This window comes from Acipenser ruthenus, chromosome 8, assembly GCF_902713425.1.
Source record: "Acipenser ruthenus chromosome 8, fAciRut3.2 maternal haplotype, whole genome shotgun sequence".
Lineage (NCBI taxonomy): Eukaryota > Metazoa > Chordata > Actinopteri > Acipenseriformes > Acipenseridae > Acipenser > Acipenser ruthenus.
The window spans coordinates 41,100,767-41,123,698 of NC_081196.1; the positions used below are offsets into that span (position 1 = coordinate 41,100,767).

At 36.8% G+C, this 22,932-nt stretch overlaps 1 protein-coding gene across 3 annotated transcripts in view; it reads left to right on the forward strand.

Moving 5' to 3' along the window:
* LOC117406682 (epidermal growth factor-like protein 6) overlaps positions 1-22,932 on the forward strand; it is a 69,642-nt gene that overhangs the window by 1,024 nt on the left and 45,686 nt on the right. Inside the window, exons 1-2 of one of the 3 annotated variants that reach the window (XM_059028992.1) lie at positions 2,223-2,332; positions 4,614-4,783. The exons of 1 other annotated variant lie outside the window; for it this stretch is intronic. In XM_059028992.1, coding sequence (XP_058884975.1) covers positions 4,743-4,783 — 41 coding nt within the window. In that variant the 5' untranslated portion in view covers positions 2,223-2,332; positions 4,614-4,742. Of the gene's footprint in view, positions 1-2,222; positions 2,333-4,613; positions 4,784-22,932 lie in introns of those variants that run through there. One more of the 3 variants, XM_059028991.1, reaches the window with a different exon arrangement.

The window sequence follows — 22,932 nt, forward strand, 5'->3', positions numbered from 1 at the left end:
GTGTCACAGCGCCCTATGAATCTATAGTGAAGATTGACAACTTCACACAGCCAGGATGCAACCCTGCACTTCCCGAACTTTGAAAATGTAAATGCAATTTGTGTTAGAGGGCTTTTATGACCCCTGCTGTTGATCTACAATCTTATAGACCATCATTTGGTGCACCAACCGGAATGTTTTTCTATAACAGTAGTTCAAAGTAATAATCACCCTGTACATTTGTCTCAGGTATAAGCATAATGAAATAACTTCATGGATACCAGTATCACAACCAGCCAAAACCCCTGTTACGTTTCTGTTTGTTTAAATGTAATTGTCCTACAGCCAAACACAAACACAAATATAATATTTTGTGCTAGGTATTTTTTCATATTTCTTCTTTTATGCATATCAGACTGTGTACTCCAGGGTTAGAAGTGGACTGCTTACATCAGTCCAAGTACAAGCTGTGTTAGGGTTAAATAACAAATGATCTAGGACTTCCTTTACCAACAACAAAGGAATAAAAGCGTAGTCTTCCTAGCCTTCCTTTGCAGATGGAGCACAATACTGTTCCCAGTTTGCTTCATTCATTCTATAGAAAGACTCTTGCTGAACTTGTTTTTACTCTAAACCCTGCAATCTTGTCATGCATTGTTTTTTTGTTTACTTGTGTGGATTGGGTGATCACCTAATACTGTAACAGTCTTCACCCACGCTCTTCTAATACCAACCTTTAAACCCTGTCTCTCAACAACCCACCACCAATTGCCAGCACCACCACCCACCGCTATTACTATAATTTCTTCTCATTAGGTATATCTGGTACACCAGAGTGTAGCCATTAACCTGTCCCCCTGCAGCCACTAGTCTGATTCTCACTGCATCTGACTAGAGAAGTAGTATCTCAACACAGGTAATACAGTTAGGATTGTGGTAATATTGTGACATAGAATAAAGAAAATATATTGCCACATACAAATCTTATTTTAGGCACAGTGAGAAACCTTGAACACACACCCCTCTGGGGCATGTAAAGCTTTGAATAGAGTCAGAATGATATATACATTTACTTACCCCTGAGGATTTTTAAATACAACTTTTACAAATGTATCTCCCAACATTACACAATAGAGGGTGTAAACTGTAGTTCAATACACGTTTTCTGAGTATCACAATAAACTGTCAGTTACCAGCACTTGTGATTATACATTTGCTGGAAAACTGCTGCAGTAACCTGAACTTCACTCATATTTATTTTCTACACAATAGCAAGGATATTATTTCAGCAGGCCCTTTTAAAATAAAACACAATGAAATAACCTCTGCCAGTTTCTGCAGAGAAAGTTTGCTTTATTGTTAGTAATATGTATTGTATGCTTCTGTATAAAACTAAGAAAATAGGAAAACCACAGCATTCACATCAAACCACTGAAAGCACAACATGATGTAGCTGCATAGTTTTCTATCAGTCAAACGTGTATATGACCATATTAGGCTGTGATGCGTACATAGAATGGAATTTGTGCAGTTACTGAAGTAGCAGGATTACTCAGTCAGGAAGAGAGCTGGGCCTGACTGCAAGTGGAGCTGTACACAATGTTATGAGCACTTTATTTGGCACATTCTTCTACTGATACACCAGCGGTAGATTTCAGTGGTGCTTGATTGTTACGCAGAAGCTCAAGACACCCATTCATAACCACGGCCCCTCTGGAGCTATGAAGTTAATGTATTTAATGTTCTGCTAATTAAAAAGTCTGATGCTGTAACTGTTTTTTTGGTTCCAAGTTTGACATTTGTGTTAATTAAGGCCATTTACAATTACAGTCATTACTGTATGAGAAAACGTTTTCAGGTGCATACTTGGTAGTCTCATTTTACAGTCAAAATACATTCAATTATAGCCAACACTGAGTAACACAGCGTCCACTTATGAAAGTCTCGTTTAGCTGCTTATGTAATATTGTAACAGAAACAGTAACAGCGTACACAGGCCCGGATTAATGCAGGTAACTAGGTATGCAGTCTCGGGCCCAAACTCAGATTTGCGCCTCAACTGGGAAAAAAATCACTCACTGACATTCAAACCGAGGCATGTGTCCCAAAATCAAACTGTTCTGACAGGTGTTACGCACATTTCTGTACCCCATAGAGTTTTTCAAAGATCGGTGGACATGCACGCGCAATATTGCTGTGCCCGAGCCCCGCTGTGTTCTCAAGCACAGCTATTGAGTTCTGGTGCAGCTTGCAACAAATATTGTAAACAAGACAAAACTAATTCTGTGGCAAAATAAGATATACAGTACGTTCAGCCTCCTGCTTTGCTCAATACACGAAACCCGTCATTAAGGTAACCTTATAAAACTTCTTTCTTTTAAAACACATTTTCATTTTATTACATGTAAATACTGTTCAGAAACATCAACCGTTCACGTCTAGCGATCTTTGGAAAAAATACAGCTGTGTCGGTGTGGAATCATCAAGAGTACAAAATTCTCTAGGGTACAGAAATCTACCATATGCAACACCCGAACTTACTTGTATGCCAAAACATTGACGATCTCTCTGCTCTGGAGAAAAGGGTATTTTATTTAATGAAGCGAGTCAAACCCCACCCGATCAACAAAAAAAAACCAAAACAAAAAAAAAACAAGGAAACATTATTGACAATTTTGCGTACAGTAAATTGTAATGCATTTGACGACACAACAATGTACGGGTACCGGCATGTTTGTTTTTTACTATTTATTTTCGTGGACTACTGTGGAGCTACTGTTAGTAAACAAAAGTTTGAGCAGCCTTCTATATATTACAGTTTTTCAACTTCATATGATGTTCCTTGTTTGTTTGAACTGTTGCCTTTTTATTCAGTAAAACAGGAAGTCATTGTCAAGCTGTGCTGCAGGATTTAACGTAGGCTTCAGTTTTTTCCGGTTTTATTCTGAAATGTATTTAGCATATCCCCTACAGTTTAATTTTCTGTCAGATTCATTCCGTCGTTCATAATAACTTAAAACTGAGAATTATAGCTGTAAAAGGGTGGAGGGCTAGTTATAAAGGCTATACTGTATATAGAGCTGTGTATATGTATATGTATATATGTTTGTATGTATATGTGTGTGTGTGGCTATTTGTTCAGGGATAGGGGGCCCACAAGTGTATGCTTGCCTAGGGCCCAGTGTTGGGTTAATCCGGCCCTGAGCGTACACAAACTTTAAGAGCCTTGGTGTGGGCAAAACCTTGCCTGGACAAAATTGTAATAGTATTTTATAATCATTAAGTGCTACTTGGTACAGGAATGAAATGTTACAGCTGTCTGAACTAATGTATTCTTCTTGTTGTTTAGAAACACTTTGTATTATTCTTATCTTAGTGACTATCTAAAGAAGTTAAAAACACCTATGTGACCATAGTACATGTCTGAAACATGTCTTCTGTCTAAGTTTAGCTGGTTCATCGGAGTGTAACCATTAGAGAACTGTCTTTCACAGACCTAAAAATACCTCAATGGTTATTGTATGTAACTTTGGAATGGGAATTAGTGAATTAAACTTCAATTGTTCAGTTAAAGCTAAATGGTTATGTTATTTTGGTGGTGGATTTCCCCGTGGTCATTGTAATTGTGTTATTGTCATTGCATTTGGATTGTGTGAAACTAATCAGAATATCAGGAAACCTGGAACAGGTTGTCCAATGTAATTCAGCTAACCCCTTGGTCACCAAACTTGGGCACACTGTTAGAAAAAGCAAGACAACAAGCATTATGTAAAATAAGATTGCTGTCATATGAAAATAAGATTGTACTGTATTCCTTGCCAAGGTTGACTTAAACATCTAAACTAAAGATATCTAAACTAAACTAAAATGACTTGCTCCTTTTCATGTGGAGCGTAAGTAATATTAGTATGTTTAATATCATCACATCAACATTCATTTTCATTTCACATCCAGGGATGTCCATAAGCATTTTATAGAATTAAAAACATTCTTATTTTACTTTTTAAAAGTAGTTTCAGCACCAACATTTATTGGATAACCATTCCTACACAAGTGCTAAAGACAACCAAATAAGTAGGCACATAATGTTATGCAGCAATCAATAATAATATGTCAATCCTTATAGGGGATGTATCAGAACTAAATTAAAGTTACTTATGGTGATCTAAGTCTTTGATTTTAGACATGGTTGTTCAGTTTGTGCTAGCATCAATTGATTGCTTTTATGTGTAAGATTTCACTGGTAAACTGTCCTAGTTCCTTTCTGTGGAGGGTATGTCTGCTCCACCTCCGACATACAGATTGAGGCATTTGATTCTGTTCCCAGAGGAATTAGTCACACCATGTTGCAGACACTAAGCATGCGCACCGACATTTGTAAATAGACTTTTAGTAAATGTACACAACCCAGCTGAAACATACTCCACCACAGCATTCAGAACTTCAGCTTTGATATGTTTAAAAAAGACTTACTTTCTTCAGTTTTCAGCCACATTAAAAGACAATGACAGATAAGATAGTCGTAATTGGTAGCTCTAAACAACCCATCTATCCCTCAATTATCTTACAGCTTATTCAGGAGATCAGAGAAAAACCCACACCTTAAAATGAATTGAATTGATTTCTATTGATAGGATTGTGCTTATGTTGCTATACGACATGTGTGCCTTGAACCCACTTGGCAGAGGGACGGTTGCTTGGCCATGTGGACGAGGCAATCAGAACCCCCCTAAATAAGTCAAGGGGTAGCTGCAAGGGTGGCGATGGAAGAGGTGGAGAGGTGTGCAATCGAATACAAAAGGAGGTAAGCTGTGGCTGTTTTTATACTTGGCTGACCAATTAAGTAAGTGTCGTGTGTTAAGGGACTTTAGTCACTCTTTCATTGAGCTGAAAATCTTTTGGTTTCTCGTTTGTTATATTCAAATGCAAAGCTTCCTCTGTCTACTGCACAATGCAATGAACAGTTAATGTAAGTTACAGTAATTATGAAGGCACCAAAGTGGTGTAATGACAGCGGATGATTCACCGCTAGAGGCACTTTAAATAGATGATATCATTGGTAAAGGGGTTGAAATCTGCAACAGTATTTGTTTTTTTGTATTTATACCCATTGAGGCCTTAACAAAACATGAATTACTATAATATCTATTGTTTAGTCTCATGGAATTTCTGCACACTTCTTTTTTGTACAACATAAAATGTAAAATCACTACTTATAAGCTTTAATAAAAAAAGCCACATTTATACTGTTTATAGTAATACATAATTCTCACTGGAATATTGTTTTCGAAACACCATCCTTCCTAATAGAGCAACAAAGGGTTTCTAGGAAATGTTTATCCTGGCCCAACATCTGTCAGCAGCCATTGAATAGCCTCATCAGTTTGGAGGGAAACATGTATGAGTCTGGACACAGGAAGATTAATTAAATGTTGTTCTGTTTTGACAGAGCATAGAAGGGCTTCAAGATTATCGCTTGCTGGAGTGCAAGTTAATGTCTTCATAAAGACAAAGCATTTCTGTTTAGGAATGTTATAACACAGATAACAGTTTTTTTGTTTGTTTTTTGTTTACTAGTACATATAATTGCAGCTTGTAACATTTTCTCCTCTATCCAGCATTTTATTCCAAAAAGATACAATTGCTCTGTCCAAAAACACTATGCAGTTGAGTATGTAGTGCAGTATACTACAGGAAACTATAGTGTATTTCAATGGTACTGTGTTTATTTCTTTATTTTTTTTACATGGGATCACATGGTATTTTTTCATAATATTTGAATTTTATGTGAATTTAAATGGGCGCACATGTCTGATACTGCCTAATGGTGATGGCAAGTGTATTCCTCTGTTGGACTGAACATACTTTTGGAATTCATAACACAGCATTTGAATTCATAACAAAAACCTCTGACCCGTACAGTAGAATACACCTTAGCCATTCAATAAAATAAAAAATGGGAATCTGTGGTGATTCAATAGCAGTAGAAAACAAAACTAAACAGTTACTCTTTGTTCAGGGAATAGTCATAGCACATTATGAATACAGCCAGAGGTTCACTGGAAAGAACCCTGGTACCAGTTAATGACTGAAGGGAAAGTAATGCTGCACTGCAAGGAGTGACACAGTCAAGGTGGCAATGCTTTGAGAAAAAGCTGAAGACTAGTATCAGGTTACTGATAGAGAGAATGGAAGATAGCAAAGATACGCTAAGATATATATTGCAGAGCACGTATGGGAAAGTACTATGCAGTATATTGAAGTACCTACAGCTAGTGATGGTGAAAGAAAGCACTGCAGACAGGCCTCACGGTGTGCATCACAGGTGAAGTGTATCATGATTTGAAAAGGGATCTTTAAAGGTTATTTGTTTAGCTTTGGGGTTAAGGTTACAAAGGGCAATCCTTGAGATGCAACATGTCAGGTTGCCTTGTTATTTAAAATAATAAAAATAAAACACAAAAAACCTGTGTTAAAATCCACATTTTGTGAGAGACTATTGATTAATCAAAACAAAACAAAACAAAAAAAAAACAGTTGCCCGCAGAACATATTCAGTCAACTGAATAAAACCTGTTGAAACAGACAGAATGCACAATGTTGTCATGGTTACCGGTTTTTAATGTTGTCATGGTTACCGGATCATGTAAGCACTGTCTGAGTCATGTGAGATAAAGGTGTGTTCTTAATGCTCGACTAAGGGAGCGTGGCGCTTTTAGAGCAGCGCTATTGTCCCATGCATTGGGAAATTCATTACATTGTTCAACGTCTGACGCCTGGTAATATCTGTCCACAGAATTTTCACTGCCTAAAACAACAAAACCCAATCCAATCCGTCACATGCATGTGACCTTTATGTAGCAAGGACTCCTGCTGGGAGAAGCAGCACTCCAACTGGGAGGCTGGCCCAGATCCATACACCTGCCAAGCATGCCCAGAGCTACATGGAGCAAAGTCTGAATTCCCTATACTTTGACTTCAATGCCAAGGACAAGGAGCCACTGCCTAAATCAATAAAAAGCTCTGCAAACACCCTGTATCTCTGAGAATGTGGCATGTCTTCGTTCATTTCTCATTGACATGGTCTTGACTCAATACTTTTTCACCCAAAGGTATACTGTGTTTCAGTTGGAGTTGAAAATATTGTAAGCACCTAAAGAAGTTTTCTGTGATAGAAGCAGTCTATGGAACATTACATTTGTTTGGTAACAGTGCAAGTTAGATAATCAAATGTAATTACATTACCTAAAATATATTAATTTTCAAAGTAAGGGTGAGGGCAAGACTAGGTTGCAACTTATCCAGATTCATGAGTTTATGATAAGCAATTTAGATGGGTATTTTATTTTTTAAAACTTGTGGGGTAAGTGAGGTAAGTGATTATTGTTGGTAAATTTGCATCAAATGTTCATGAACATCTTTATTAAAAAATATTTAATCATTAGTTACCAAGCATTGAAAATAAAACTCTAATTTGGGGAGGTATTATGATGTGACAGTGAGATTCACAGTTGAAGGTTTTTCCATGAGGGCCTCACCTTAATTCTGTAGCAGGAGTCACATAATCACACCAACCTGCCAAGGCAAAACAGCCACATGTTTCCACCCTGGCATTTGCACAGAGATGTATTTATTTCTTGGAGTACTGTAAATTCTACAGCCTCCACATGTAGAGACGGCTGAATTCTTGGTTATGTGCTTGTGAATTAAGAACTGTTGCTGCTGCTACCTCTCTATCATCTGTATGTATGCATAAGATAGTGATGCATTTTTGCTTGCTGAATAAAATCTTGCAAAATCAAAGAACTGTTATAAGTACAAGCAGCTCAGTAGACCTCTGGACCAAAACAGGTCACAACTTCCTTCTTATCCTGGATCTCCTCTATCTACTTAACAGCTGTGCTAATATAGGTGCCACCATTGCAGAAGGCATTAAACCTCTAAAATCCTAGCTTGGATTATAGAGATTCCCAAAGTTATTTAAGGAATCAAGTATACATGCTCAAACATCTGAGGACATATTTCTTAAATGAAAGAATTGTATATAGCAACTGGAAAACCAATATCATTTTTTTTTTTTTTTTAATTTAGTCATTGCCAGTTAGTTTTTATTATTTTCTCCCCAATTTGAAATGCCCAATTATTTTTAGGCTCAGCTCACCGCTACCACCCCTGCGCTGACTCGGGAGGGGCGAAGATGAACACACGCTGTCCTCCGAAGCGTATGCCGTCAGCCGCCCGCTTCTTTACACTCTGCAGACTCACCGTGCAGCCACCTCAGAGCGTCGGAGGACAACGCAGCTCTGGGCAGCTTACAGGCAAGCCCGCAGGCGCCCAGCCAGACTACAGTGGTCGCTGGTGCGCGGTGAGCCGAGAACACCCTGGCTGACCTAACCCTCCCTCCCCCAGGACGACACTCGGCCAATTGAGCGCCGCCCCCTGGGAGCTCCCGTCCACGGTCGGCTGTGGAATAGCCTGGACTCGAACCGGCGACGTCCAGGCTATAGAGCGTATCCTGCACTCTAGCGAGTGCTTTTACTGGATGCGCAACTTGGGAGCCCCTTGAAAATCAATATCATTTTAATGTGGGCAAATAGATGATTGGGTAGTATTTTAGATGACGTTTCTTAAATACACTGTAATAACAGAGGATTAACACAGTTACAATGCACCTACTACTGTATAACAGCATGTGCTGTTACTGTGTGATTCCAGCCTAAATAGAGACCCTGTAATATAAAGAGTTAACCAAAAATTAATGGTTTATATTGTGATATCACATTTTCTACAACACTGAATTTCTCTATTAAATGTCATTACACACTGCATTAAAAATGTTTCTATAAATAATCATCTGTACTGCTTGCCGCCATTACATTTTTTTTTTTATTTGGAAGCGACAGCAAAGACTGAGAGATAATTAGTCTGACAATACTGTTTCTACTCTGGGTAGACAGTTACAGGAAACCATGTGGTTAGTCAAATCACCACAGAATCTATATATTTTTCTGACATGGGGGTGTTTTAGTCTAAAAACAGAATTTGAACATGCAATACAATTTAAAAACATTTCCATGTAAAAAATCAAAAACCTAGAACATGGCTTAAGAATAAGCTTTTGAATAATTAATATATCTTTTTTGGTACTTATTGCATTTGAAATAATGCACTGTAATTGTATGCGTGCTGCAAGCCTGAATATACAACTTCATTTACAAACACTATTTTGCTAAAGGAAAATCACTGGGAACTAGACTTATTTAATACTACAGTTGAAACATTTTCTTAATGAATGATGAAGATGGTGAATGAATTTGCCAACTGCTACCAAGCCTGGTGTTTGAAAGCAAGATGGAGAACATGTTATTTACTGTAAATAGCACTTTGGCACAAAGGCATTTATCTGGTTCCCTTTCCTGGTGTTTTCTATATGTTTTATAATGTATGTAATATTATTTTAGTTGCACTACGGCTTTAAGTAGAAACAAGTCATATTGATTCCATGTGGACACCTGTGGCCCTCCCCTGTTAGCCAGCAGTTCCTGCTATGAATGTGTAATCTCTTTGTAAATCTGCACCAGAACTTCAGGGGTGACACAGGACTGTATAGAGATAGGGATACAGTAAAATCTGCATGCTGGGTATTATATATTATATTATATATATATTATAATTATGCCTCCTGCTATCCTGCCTTTATCATCCTGACACATTTTCTACCCAGTTGAATACAGTGCCCTCAGACTCACAGGCAGTCTATTGATCCCTCATTACAGCAGTTACAGAGATTCATATTAAAGAGCAAGAAACACAACTATGCCCTTCTTTTTACCCTTAGATTTTTGTCATGTTGACAGTTGATTGGAACATGTTATTTTATAAATGCAATGGTTTACCATTCACTTAAATTGATTTTAAATGTACTGATGGAAAAAGAGTTGCACCCGTTGATATGGAGCATCCAATGCACTGTACCACAACAGATATAACGTCACAGCTGATACAGCCAGCACAGGATTCACACAGCTGGTTGTGTATTTACTATGCAGCTACTATGTACTTGCATGTGCAGTTGCCATGTTATTACAGTCCAAATGGCCCTTATATATAGGTTTAACAATAATTGATGATGGTTAATATTGGGATATCAGCATTTGCTGGAACATCGACCAATTTTACCAATTTTTTAGATGTCATTATATATTCTAGGAAACATCTATAAATAATCATCTGTATTTCTGTCTGCCGTTCAATTAAACTAACTGCTAGTCATTTTTTATAATACAATGCCAAGGATCCTCCCCTTATTCATTTTAACTGGCTGTGTTGTCAAAGTGAGCACACTTATATTTACACCTATTTTTGTTATCTGTTTTCCATTTCAAATTACCTCATAGCTATTGTATAATCACAATATGATACCCCAGGGTGTGTGTGTTGTGTGATATACCCACTTCTCGGCTCGGGTTGATACAAAGATATGTAAGGTCAAGTCACAGTTGATACAGCCCAGTTTGATGCCAAGTCTTGATGCCATGTCAGGTTTCCAAGTGCAACATATCCCAAATTGAATTATTCCATACCATCTTAGGTAAACATTTCAGTCGGGGTATTTGATATTTAGTATGTTTCAATGTCACCATGCTAGCCTTCCTAATTTTCCAAAGTGTACATGATTAAAGGGTTGCATATTAATATTAAGGCCATATACTGTATGCAAATATTTACCAGTGGGGTGTAGGATATAATACGCAATCTTCCATCTCAAGGCCAGTCTGTGCTTCTGCACTGGCACACAACTGATTTAGACTGCAAGTCACTTCATAGTCGTATTGCTGTAGATATTTGAAGGCATTATACATTTTTTTCCCCTCTGACTGTTCCAGATAGACTACCTACTATGAGAAATGCTGATTTAATCTTTCACTTCCTCAATTGTGATAATATTTGGTTCCGCAGCCAATCAAAAACAATAATATCTTTGCTAGAAAGGTGTTATCTTCATTTTTGTATAATCTACTAATACCTACGTCAAATAAACTACTTGTCTGCCTAGGGACACATTACATTTTTTTTTTTTAATTTGTCAATTGGGCAATGGATAAAGCTGTATCTTAAGAATGCACAAAACCACTGAGTCTGGGGCTAGGTGAATGTAAAACAAGCAATATTTTGTTGAAATGCAATCTTATTTTTTATTTATTTATTTACATCAAAGACTTTGCTAATTGTTAATATGGATTCTGTGTTAGTACCATATCAAATGCATCAGACCAATTTAAAACCAGCAAAAGGGAGTCTACAGTATTCAGTATTTAAATAAGAAGGATCATGAGCTTTCATGCAAGTGATGGAATCCCCCCACTTTGGGTCAAATTTCTGTGTAAATCCCCACATGGGGAATGGGTATGGGTTTATTTGATTGTTGCATTATAGCATCCATATAGCAGTAAATGCACAGGGCAGAGATTTAAATATATTCAGATATGTGGAACTAATTAGTGCCCCACCACACCACCACAATGATTTGATGCCAAAGGTGTTGCCATCAAGACTACAACAAATAAACAGATCATTTGGGATGTACCACAATACATTCATATTGTGAGATTAAAAAAAGAGAGATGAGTATGTAACCAGATGTAATTTTACCAATTATGTCCAAAACAGAATTTCTGTACAAATGTTGTAGTTAAACCCTGATTATTTTGCTAAAGAGCTTTATTAAAGTTGTTTTTCATTTTGAGATTATGTATATTTAGTGGCTGAATTTCACAATGACTTGTGCACTCTGTTGGCTAGGGATAGTAATTCTGTTTAAATCCACCTAATCAAGGTTGCTGAGTGAATTTACGCTGGGAGAAGGATTTTTCCAAACATTCAGAGAAGAAATCAAATTGCACTAGTCCACCCTTCAACCCTGAGTTTAATAATGTTAAGGTGTTGGATGTTTCATTAGATAACAGTTCCTGTAAAGAAGGTAATAGAAACACTGTATTCCTTTTAAATCAAGGGAGTTTTTAATCGATTCTCTCCAGGGAATGCTTATCTGAATCACCTCTGTGTTTGTCTCACTGGCTGCTATGATAGTTATGGTTCCTTTCTTCTGAAAATGACTTACTGAAACACTGTGTGATCTCACCAGATAGAAATGTGGGAGGGACTTTTACACAGCCTTTAAATGCATCTGACAGTGACCTCCTCAGAGACTACAATTTGCATTGTTGTGCCTAAAATATATTCAGGCTTTTAAAAAGATCTTTTTATGTAGTGTTTACAGTACTGTATTTTGGTTTTGGTCTGTAGGGTGATGTCATTCATTTCCTTGTGTTTGTATAACTGGCAGCCTCAGGGGACACTTTTTATATGGGATAGATGGAAAGAATCCTTTTTACTCGGTTGTGATGTATTGATACGTCCAGGTGTGGTGAAGTTTTGGTTATAATAGTAATAAGAAGCCTGCTCTACTGGATTGAGAGTAAAAGTGAATATGAACATAAAGTAATAGCATGGCCACAGCCAATTCTTCAGGCCCTCGTTCTGAAACACATTTCTGAAAAAAACAATTAGAGCTAAGGAAGGTCCGGTGTAGCCTCCACAGTTGTTTATATTTATTTAAAGGTATGTATACAGAAGTGAAGAAACAGCTCATTTCCAACAGAATTCACATAACCAAGGAAGAGAGGATTCAGCAAGGCAAGAATTTGACCTGTTGGAAATCTGAGAGGGCACCACTGCTGTTTTCTTAGAAATAATACTAAGGAATCTTTTGTCTACAAAGTAGACAGGGTCTCAGTGTGATCTAACTCAAAGGATAGCTCATCTCCAACAGCACAGTGACCCCTACATTTGGAGAATTGGCTGTCCAAGAACTAGCGTCACTTCCTGAAGCACCTCATATTCATAGTACTGACAAAGCTACATTTGGCTTAGCTTCTGAGTGTCCATGAAATATGGCTGTTGTCAGTCTTACTGTTTAATAATTTACTGAAAGTTAAAGCAAGGCATCATAAGACGTGTTATCCAGCTCTGACAGCATGTCAAGGAAGGCTGAAGGAACTGTAAGCAGACAATATGAAGAAACTTGGGCTTGAACACTACGCAGTATGAAAACAGTTTAGTATTTAATCTCTTTTGTGAAGATAAGAATGATGATGATTATAATGACAACAATGATAAAAAAAAAACATATGATAAAATAACACAGTTTTTGAAATAGTCCAAAAAAGTTGTAGTGTTATAAAACCATTTTTGTTAGACCATGTTCTTTCACCACTATCATCAACATAGCTGCATAAAAGCAGCAGGAAACACCCGTGGTTTAGTGATATAGCTTCTATTTATAAAGACTGAGATGAAATCGATGCATGAGTAGCACAGATGTTCTATTTACTGTGTGGCATGTTTAGTGTTCTTCCTACTATACATCTGTATTGACTGGCCGTTTTATGTTTCTACTAGTTAATTTCAGGTATCTTTATTGGACTCCTGCCTTTTATGTTTCAGTTGTTTTGTTAGTAATTCTGTGATGTTGTTGTTGAAGCCATGCTAACGATTTTTTTTTTTCTCCCCGCTGATTAAATTGAGCTTTCAGACAGGCTGGCAGATCTAACCCAGCATGAGAGCGGTTCTCATGCTTTTTCTTAGCTGGCTTTCTGCTTGACATGTTCTCTGTTCTTTCCAATAAGTGCCAAGGGACCACCGTGACAAGAACATACTGAGTATACTTTCTTTTAGTCTGAGATTGCTGCCCAATTTTAACTTCCTTAAGACATATTATACGCTTCTTGTGAATTCCCTAGTGGAGCAGAATTATTCCCCCGCAGTTAATGGTAACTTTTGGATAACAGGAAGCTTGTGTTATTATCATTTTCATGACACTTTTAGCTGAGTTTGAGAAAGCCTTAGAAACTGTTTTTAGGAGGGGTGCTATCAATGTTTACCTCTGTTAGGCAAATAAACTTTTAAAATAAAGAGTAGGGGCTCCCGAGTGGCGCATCTGGTAAAGGCGCTCCGCATGGAGTGCAGGATGTGCCCTATAGCCTGGAGGTCGTCGGTTCGAGTCCAGGCTATTCCACTGCCGACCTTGGATGGGAGCTCCCAGGGGGCAGCGCACAATTGAGGGGGGGGGCTTAGCCAGGGTGTCCTTGGCTCGCAGCGCACCAGCGACCCCTGTAGACTGGCCAGACGGCTGCGGTCTTGCCCGTAAGCTGCCAGGAGCTGCGTTGTCCTCTGAAGCTGTAGCTCTGGGTTGGTTGCATGGTGGGCCTGCAGAGTGAAAAGAAGCGGTCGGCTGATGGCAAGCGTTTTTGGAGGACAGTATGTGTTCGTCTTCACCACTCCCGAGTCAGCACAGGGGTGACAGCGGTGAGCTGAGCTTAAAAAAAAACGCAATTGGACATTTCAAATTGGGAGAAAAACATGGGGTAAAATCAAATGTGTAGAATGTTATAAAAAACTTTTGTACCAATGCTAGCCGTGATTGGTCAATACTGAGGTACTGTTTGGTGTCCATTTGAAAAAAAGAAGTGAGCACAGAATACTTCTCTCTCTTAGATAGCTCAGAAATATTTGATAGCTCACAAATAAAACTAGAATTTAGCAGCTAATACCTGTACAGTACTAGTACTGTCCAAAACTTTCAACATACATAATACCTATCCCTTGGTCATCTGTGAACGGTTGAACGTTGTGATTGTAAAAGGAAAAGGAATACTTATAGTATATTTATTAAAGGCTTTTTTTAACCACTAAGGGTCAATAGCTGATTCAAAAGACTCTTATCAAATCGTGCTGGAGTTTCAACAATAGTACCACAATATATAAAGGTATACTGGGTCTCACAGCATCTATCAAACACCAGTTAGAGGCCTGAAGGTTGTTTTCTTTTTGTTGGCAATACACTACAATAAACACAAGTTTACTGTACGTTTGGATTAGACTTATACAAGTACATTGTTTTATACTTCCTAAAACTCCCATCTCACAAAACAATCACTAACATTTGGCCTGATTTTCTTTTTTTTTTTGTCTGACAAGACCATGAACTTTTAAAACTTGGATGAAAGAAAGTTATGCTTCCTATATGGTTGAGTCGTTTCCAAACTAACTAATAACAGCTTGCCAATTCTGTCAGAAGGCTGTGTGAGCTACAATTAATACAGTTTCTAATGGGCACCATTGTGTGGGTCCAACCTGCACCACATCCTTTTATGTCTGAACTGGTAATGAACCTTGATTTAAAAAATCACTGTTAAATACTGTAATCATTAAATCCATTTATGTATCTGTGCTGTACAAGACATTTCCTCCAAGGATTTTTTTTTTTATATACACAGCATAAAACCTGCAGCATTGCAGAAGGAAGCATATTCTTTATACACTCTGTCTCTTGTAAGACAAATCCTCAGGATTTATTACCTAATAACATGGAATGCAGCAATGGTAAAGTAGTATGTTTCTTGTAAACAGTGCATGTGTTAATTTTAGAATTATAGGTCATTTGTTGTGTTACAAGATTGTTGTAGATTAAACTTTTCCCCCCACATCAATTCTATATAATGCAATGGAACATACATTTAAAAATTAGCCCCTATTGCATACCAATTTCCAAACATTGGTCAATGTACATCTCCCATTTTAAACCGTCCTACACAGCACCATCACACCATGCAGTCAGTATGAGCAATGATGTGCTGTAACTTTTGTGCTCAGTATTGCAGAAGAAGTTCAACTCTTGGTTCCTGAGTAAGAAATATAGCTACCGTACTAGACCCTTTGAAAAGGATGTGGTAAAAAGCACAGGAAAGTAGCTGAGCTGACTGATAAGCAATACAAACTGCACTATTCAAGCCTGCTGACACAATACCACCATTTTGTTACTCACGTAAGGTAAACAAAATGCCATTCATTGGATCTGCAATCTGCAATGGATTGCTGCTAACCTGGGTGTGTATGCGGTATCATTTAAAACATGTACAATAACAACAACAGTACTGTATATTAAAAACATTCAAAAGAGCTGTGATTCATGTGGTTAGTCTATGCTGTATAGAACAAACTGTTCTGCTGAAGACAATGTAATATAGTAAATAAGATGATAGCGTAAAGCTGTTATAACAAATGTTATAAAATGTGGTTTTATTTAAGAGAATATTTCTGTTCCCAGCTTTAGAAACCTTTTTCAAGGTTTTGATAATTGCCAGTGGGTTATCAAGAAAATACTTTATTTGCCAGTCTATAAACTCAATTTTCAATTTGGAGTATTTCTCAATGCTTCAAGAACCGCGTCTTTTTTTTTATAGGTTCCAGAAATGTTCTTGTCAGAGGAGGTAACCAATGGTTTACAATCCATATTCTTAAATTGTATAAACTTTAGTAACTTATATTGTGAGTAAAATATTTTTCTTACTGTTATTTCAAGCAAATGCTTCAACTACAATAGTATAGATGAACAGCTGCATCCTGGCATCTCTGCTGTAGGGTCAGATTGCAGCTAAGTCACGGGAGTGAATTTGAACTGTATCACATGAAGTGATTAGGTACCAGGCAACAGCAGACTCATCTTTGAAACATCTGCATATTCACAATTCAAGATTAACATACAAACAAAAAATCAAAGTACTTTCAACACAAGAAAAAAGCAATACAAAACCATATGAATAACACAACACAACATGAAACATGATAAAATATGAAATATTAGTAATTAAAAAAGCAAAAGCAACACTTTCACTTTCTTCAGTTAACAGTAAGCTAACGCAAAACGCCACATGAATCTCTTAACAGTCATATTACAGAGGCGCAGTTATGCAATTCAGCCTAAAGCCAGTTTAGCTCAGGCTTAGATTTATGAAAGCCTTCTGTGGAATTTAGCAAACTGTCATTCCTTCGAACATTAACGCCAAATATGGCTTATGTCATTGTGTGGTTGTATTGGCTCAAATCTGTGTCCAATTTACATTGCATTTATATACGAGTGAATCAAGGGGAAAAAATATGACATAATGCAGAGATAATTTACTGATGCCTAACATTACTGAGTATCAGAAAATGTGACAGCCATGACTCCTAGTATTATAATGTGAAGAACATCTCAATGCAAAAATAGCTTCTTCTTCATAAAGTGTGTTTCTGGGGATGCAATCTTAAAAGTGTATTCTTGTGGCATTAATATTATTGTGAAAGTCCATTCTCAATGTATTTTTATACCATGGACTAACAAAAAAAATGTAAGGACAATATAATAAATAAGATGATATATATATTATGATGCTGTTGTAAAAAAAAGAAAAAAAAAGAAAAAAGTAGTTTAACTTGAGAGAAGGTTTCTGTTTCTCAGTTTTAAAACCGTGTGACGGTTTTTATAATTGACAACTGGTTAACAAGAAAATACTTTATTTACCAGTCAATAAACTCAATGTGGTTTCTGCAATGAAGCTTGCTAAGACTGGTACAGCATTCTTAATCCAATATTGGCCAGCATTGCACCAGTAAAGCAGTACTGTGTCCACCTCTGCAGCATACAGTATTTACAAGCCAATCCTAAGAAAATTTAGTCTGGCAGGATAACCATAGTGAAAAATCTGCAGTCAGTTTGGATCCAAATCACTTTCAGCTATACTTCCTTACTCATACCTCTTCTGATATCTGTAGTGCCATGTCAACATACAAGCTAGTCCTATTTATGTAATAAGTTTATCATATACAGAAGTATGGTAAAGCATGGTCAAAACTTATGGTAAACTATGATAAATACATATGAACTTATAGTTGGATCACAGTGTAGTGGTGGGATGTCCTGAAGCTCTACTGATGCACCTTCACTTTAGATATTTCAAAGAAGGGTTCAGTTAATAACTTGTTTAGACCCTGAAGTACATTTACAATATATTTAGTTAATAAATAAGATTGGAACAGATTTTTTTAACTTCATATTGGATTATGAAATAGCTTCCTCTGTTTTTTCTTCTGTTGTTAAACACGCTTAACCCCACTTGTCTGTTTTTTATCCATCATTCATGCCTTTTTCTTTGTAGGTGATCACATACTAAGTCCAGTTCCTGTTGCTTTTGGTGACGTGAAAACAGGATATGAAATAAAGAAGTGGTCTTTTTACACTGCACCAAACTGGTACATCTATACAAAAAATAAAAAATAAATGAAATGTATCATTAATGTGTTAACGGGCTCGCCCTAGCAGGTGTTGTGTAGACTGACATAAGACATATATTTTTTTACTATAAAGATGATTTCAAAGGATATATAATGGTTTCTCTGTAAATTCACTGCAATCTCACTATCGTCACACAGATTATGTTCTTTACCTCTACCAAAGGGATGAGTTTAACAGCAGAGCTGTGTTTGCAACATACTGTGATTAACTGCAGTAGAGTTGAAATACAGCTCAATTATTACAATTGAATGTCAATATTTTCCATAACGTAAGAATAACACCAAAGGGACTAGAATCACACTGTGTTTTTAAACAGTGAAAACACATCACAATCAAACTACTGTTTACACTCATTAAACTTTGGAGTGCAATTTAACTAATTGCTCGGTGAGTTCACATCAATGTGTGGTGAAGCGGAAAACATCTGTACAGGGAGTACGCCGGGTAAACCTCGGCCAGTGATTTTCTTTTCTTTTCCTTTATATTTACACTGATAAATGCTAATGAAAAGGGTAAAAGAATATAAAAGCCACACATAGTTAAAATCCAGGGTGTGCCACCTAAACGATACTGACTAAGACTCTGTTATGCTGAGTTCTAATCAAGTTTCTAAGCTTAAGTGTCTGTTTTCATTCTGTATTGTATTGTTCATCATCATGACAAGCAGGAAAATGCCTCTGTGCTGGGAGAGGAAGTGACCCTTCATCGGAAAAGGGAAAATGAAGTACACATTAACTGTATGATCTTCTGGGTATGAGGCGTATCTTTACCCAGTCACATACACTCAGCTATATCACAAAATCTGTTGCTTTAAGGGCCATCCACCTTGCACTGAAAAAAAGAGATTGAACTCGCCCTATTTGTTGCCTAGGTTTTCCAAGATCCTGAAAATCTAATTTGGGTAGGAATACATTCCATATATGCTACTGAATAAAATCCTGAAGTTAAACTGTTAGACCAGATCTTATTATCTTTAATTAATTAGCAAGCAAAAACACTGTACTAAATGTGAGGTGCAAAAACAAATGGTTTGTTTGCTGCTTTTATCACTGGAAAAATTTAGCGTTCTGTTCATTTAGACAATGTAGCTTGTCCTTGGAAGAATGCCTCATTCCCACTCATCAGAAGCACCTAAAAATGCAAATGCTTTAACAGTTAGGTCCTTTTAACAGGAGGCTATTAATTATTTAGATAGTCTTTATGGATGTATCAATGTTGGATAGCAGAAATGAATAATAACTGCATGGCTGAAATTTCTCAATTGATCTTTAAAGCAAGAATGCTTTAGTGCAAGAATGCTATCGGTGATAGGGGGTCTGGCACTCTGTTGAGTGAATCAAAGCACAGGAATGTGTAACCTTCTCTACAGACTAAAAAGATTTTGCTGGTTCTATCCAGTGGACAAAAAACATGAAAGCTTTGAAAAGTGATGACTCATTTTAAAATGTTAATAGAGAGTAAACCGTTCTTAAAAATACAGCTTCAGTTGTAGCTATCACAGTGTTTTATCATCAATGTATGAGGTGGCTATAGCTAGCAGTGTACCAGCAACTCTGTGGTTCAAAGGCAGCTGCTCTACCCATCAATCCAAAATTGTCTGAGAAGGGAGGTTTTATCTGGTGTTTCCTTCAGTACCCATATTGCCTGTGGCTACTAGGACAAAGATACCTATCCTGAATTCCCTGGAAAGGGCTGCACTTACCCATGTGTTGTGGCATCACGCTATTCCCACTGCATCCGCCAGTAAATTTGACTTTTTTAATTTGACTTTTTGCTGACTTAAACTATTCCACTGTACACTGCCTGCACCAACATGCCAGTCTCCTATTAGCAAATGTGTGGCATATTGAATACATAGCCATATGCCAAACAAGCATGAGATATTTCCTTTAACAGGGATTGTGTTTTTTAGACGTAATATTATTAAAACTGTGTTGTAGATGAACACTAATGTTTTTCCCTGACTGGATTACAATAATGTAATGCTAGAGTAAAAGAAGTTTAGGTTAAAATATATTTTAACAAGAAAAATACACTGTCAGAGCTAAACCTTGGTATTGCAAATGTAATGATTTGAGTGTTTAAAGTTATAATATAAAGTGATTATTTAAACAAAGTGGTGATATGAACTCCTTGACTAGCTGATGCTTTTAAATAGGGGTCCAGCGTCAGAGTCTGGCAAGTCCCATGCCTTGTGTGGGTGTGGCGGATACGTGGGAATTTAGCAGATTCTGTGAGTTCATATCTCAAGAGCTCAGATCTTGGCAAACAATCAGATGAAAGACAAACAAATGTAAGTATTTACATTATGCTATATGAAGTGGTCATAGGATTTTACAAGGCTTATGAAAAATATATTAAAAAAAAGATTAGCATCATAATCTGTCAGTATCCCTGCTTTCTCAGGTGCTCTGTCAGAAAGTGATCCTGTATCTAGCTGTGTTCATTTCTGATGTTTCACAATGAACATATTAAATATGCCTGTGGGTCATTCTGGTGAACTGAAAGAGGTTAAGTGCACCTGTTCAAATCCAGGCAACAGCTGGTATGGTAATTAATTTAGCCCGGACATGTTGAATGTGTTGCCATGAAAAAAAGAATGCCTTCTGTTTTCCAGAAGAAGCATATTATACCATATTTAGCTTCTCTGAAAAATGCAAAAATTATACACTTTGGTAATGCCCTTGTGTGTGTGTGCGCGCATGCGTGCGTGTGTGCGTGTATTCAGCAGTCTCAAGGTTTTTTCAAGCTTCTTGTCCAACCCTTGACGGAATTATTTTTCCTTAAAATAAACAATAATGCAGAGATGAGGGTTTGTACGTGCATCACGCCATGATCGTTTGATTAAAAACATTGAAATATTGGTTTGCAGTGTTCAGTGTCATTTAATATTCTAGAATCCTGTCTGACCCGTTGGTTTATTTCTGTTTTTTCTTTAGTCTTTTCTTTTATTAACTGGAATCTGAAGCTGTTTAAAAAAAAAAAAAAAAAAACTCTTATAACACGACTTGATGGAATGCTTTTCTAAGGTGGAAAAGTAAAAGAAACAGCCTTGCATTGTTGAAGGTACTTTTGTATGTGGTATTGGTTCCCAAAGCAATGACATTCCCTTTGTTTGCCACCTGTCCAGGGTTTAAATGTCCAAATACAATTACCTGTACCAAAAGCAGCGATTAACACTGGATAGATAGATAGATAGATAGATAGATAGATAGATAGATAGATAGATAGATAGAGCTTGTACATAAACATACTGTTCTTTAAATAATCTGTGTTATTCATGGAGAAAATCTTCAAATCAGCACAAAATATGCAGCTTTTCCAATGAAAACAATTTCAAATGCAGGTGTCTTGCCAAGTTTGAAATATAATGCTATAATCAAGAGCTCTAGTCAAGCATCAAATTGTTAATGTACATGAACGATCGATTACAAACAATCAGTTGACATTACCAATGAAACATGTTTCAGGGAATATCATTTTTCAAGCCAGTCTGAAAGCCAAAAAAAAAGACCTGATCCTTTCACACAAATATTGCAAGAACTACAAACATTTCCCAAGCACCCCCAACCTTCCCCTGCCTCAGCAGCTGTCTTTATCTCCCCAGCTCTCTGCAGCCTTGGCCTCCTTCAGTTTCATTGTGTCAAGCAGCCTCTTCATGTCCTGCATCTGTTCCTTCAAAATGGAGCCTGGATTCACGGTTTATTCATAGTGTAATAATGCACAACAGCTTTCTTCTTGCAGCAGACTTTCATTCCTTTCATATCTAAGTGAATGTAGTATTATGCTTTTAATATTGCACACAGGGTTTTATATAACTATAAACTATAAGCCAAAAAATGGAACTCATAATGTTCCAAAAAAAAAGCAGAAGCCTGAGGCATTTTTTTTTTGGTTGTTTTTATTTTTATTTTATTTTATTTTTTTAGCCTGGAAGTCAAAGCAACCAACTCAGCAACTCCTAATGTTTTTAATAAACAGTATGACGTCCTCCACAAGCTAAGAATGACTGGCATTTTAAGGCGTGTTTACAGTATCACCCATTCCTTTCAGATTATAAACATTAACTCTTAGAATGCCACCACTTTTATTCCATCTGACTCTAAACAGTAGCTCTGCCAACGTGGGAACCAAACAGAGCTTGAAAAAACATATAATAGCATGCAGTGCACAAGAGAAGATGTTTCTCTTATGCTGTGAACTGCAATTACATGTAGACTCAAGTTTTCTGTTTCACACTTTCAAGCTAAGCATAGAGATTATGATTTTATTGTTGTTGTTGCAGCATGCATAATAATTTAGAATCTTTCTAGTTTCAATTTTAGTTTTGTCTTTAGGCAAAGATTCATTGAGGGATTTACCAAAGATTATGGGTACCAGTTACTATTATGTCAAATATAAACAGAATTCTGGTAATTCCCTGTTCCAAGGTGTTTTTTCATCTGACGTTATTTCTATTTCTATTTGGATTGTATGTTGTCTACAGTATTTAGAGACATGTATCTACTCCTAGAAATATGAACTTGGTGGTACTAAAACAGAGGAGACTGAGAGAGAATTCTATACTATAAGTAAATACTATGTTCTGCTTTAGCAAAATCTGGTTCTGTAATAAGTATAATTATTATTTATTTCTTAGTAGACGCCCTTATCCAGGGTGACTTACAATTGTTGCAAGATATCACATTATTTTTACATAGAATTACATTATTTATTTATTTATTTATTTATTTAATGTACACATTATTTTTACATACAAGTACCCATTTATACAGTTG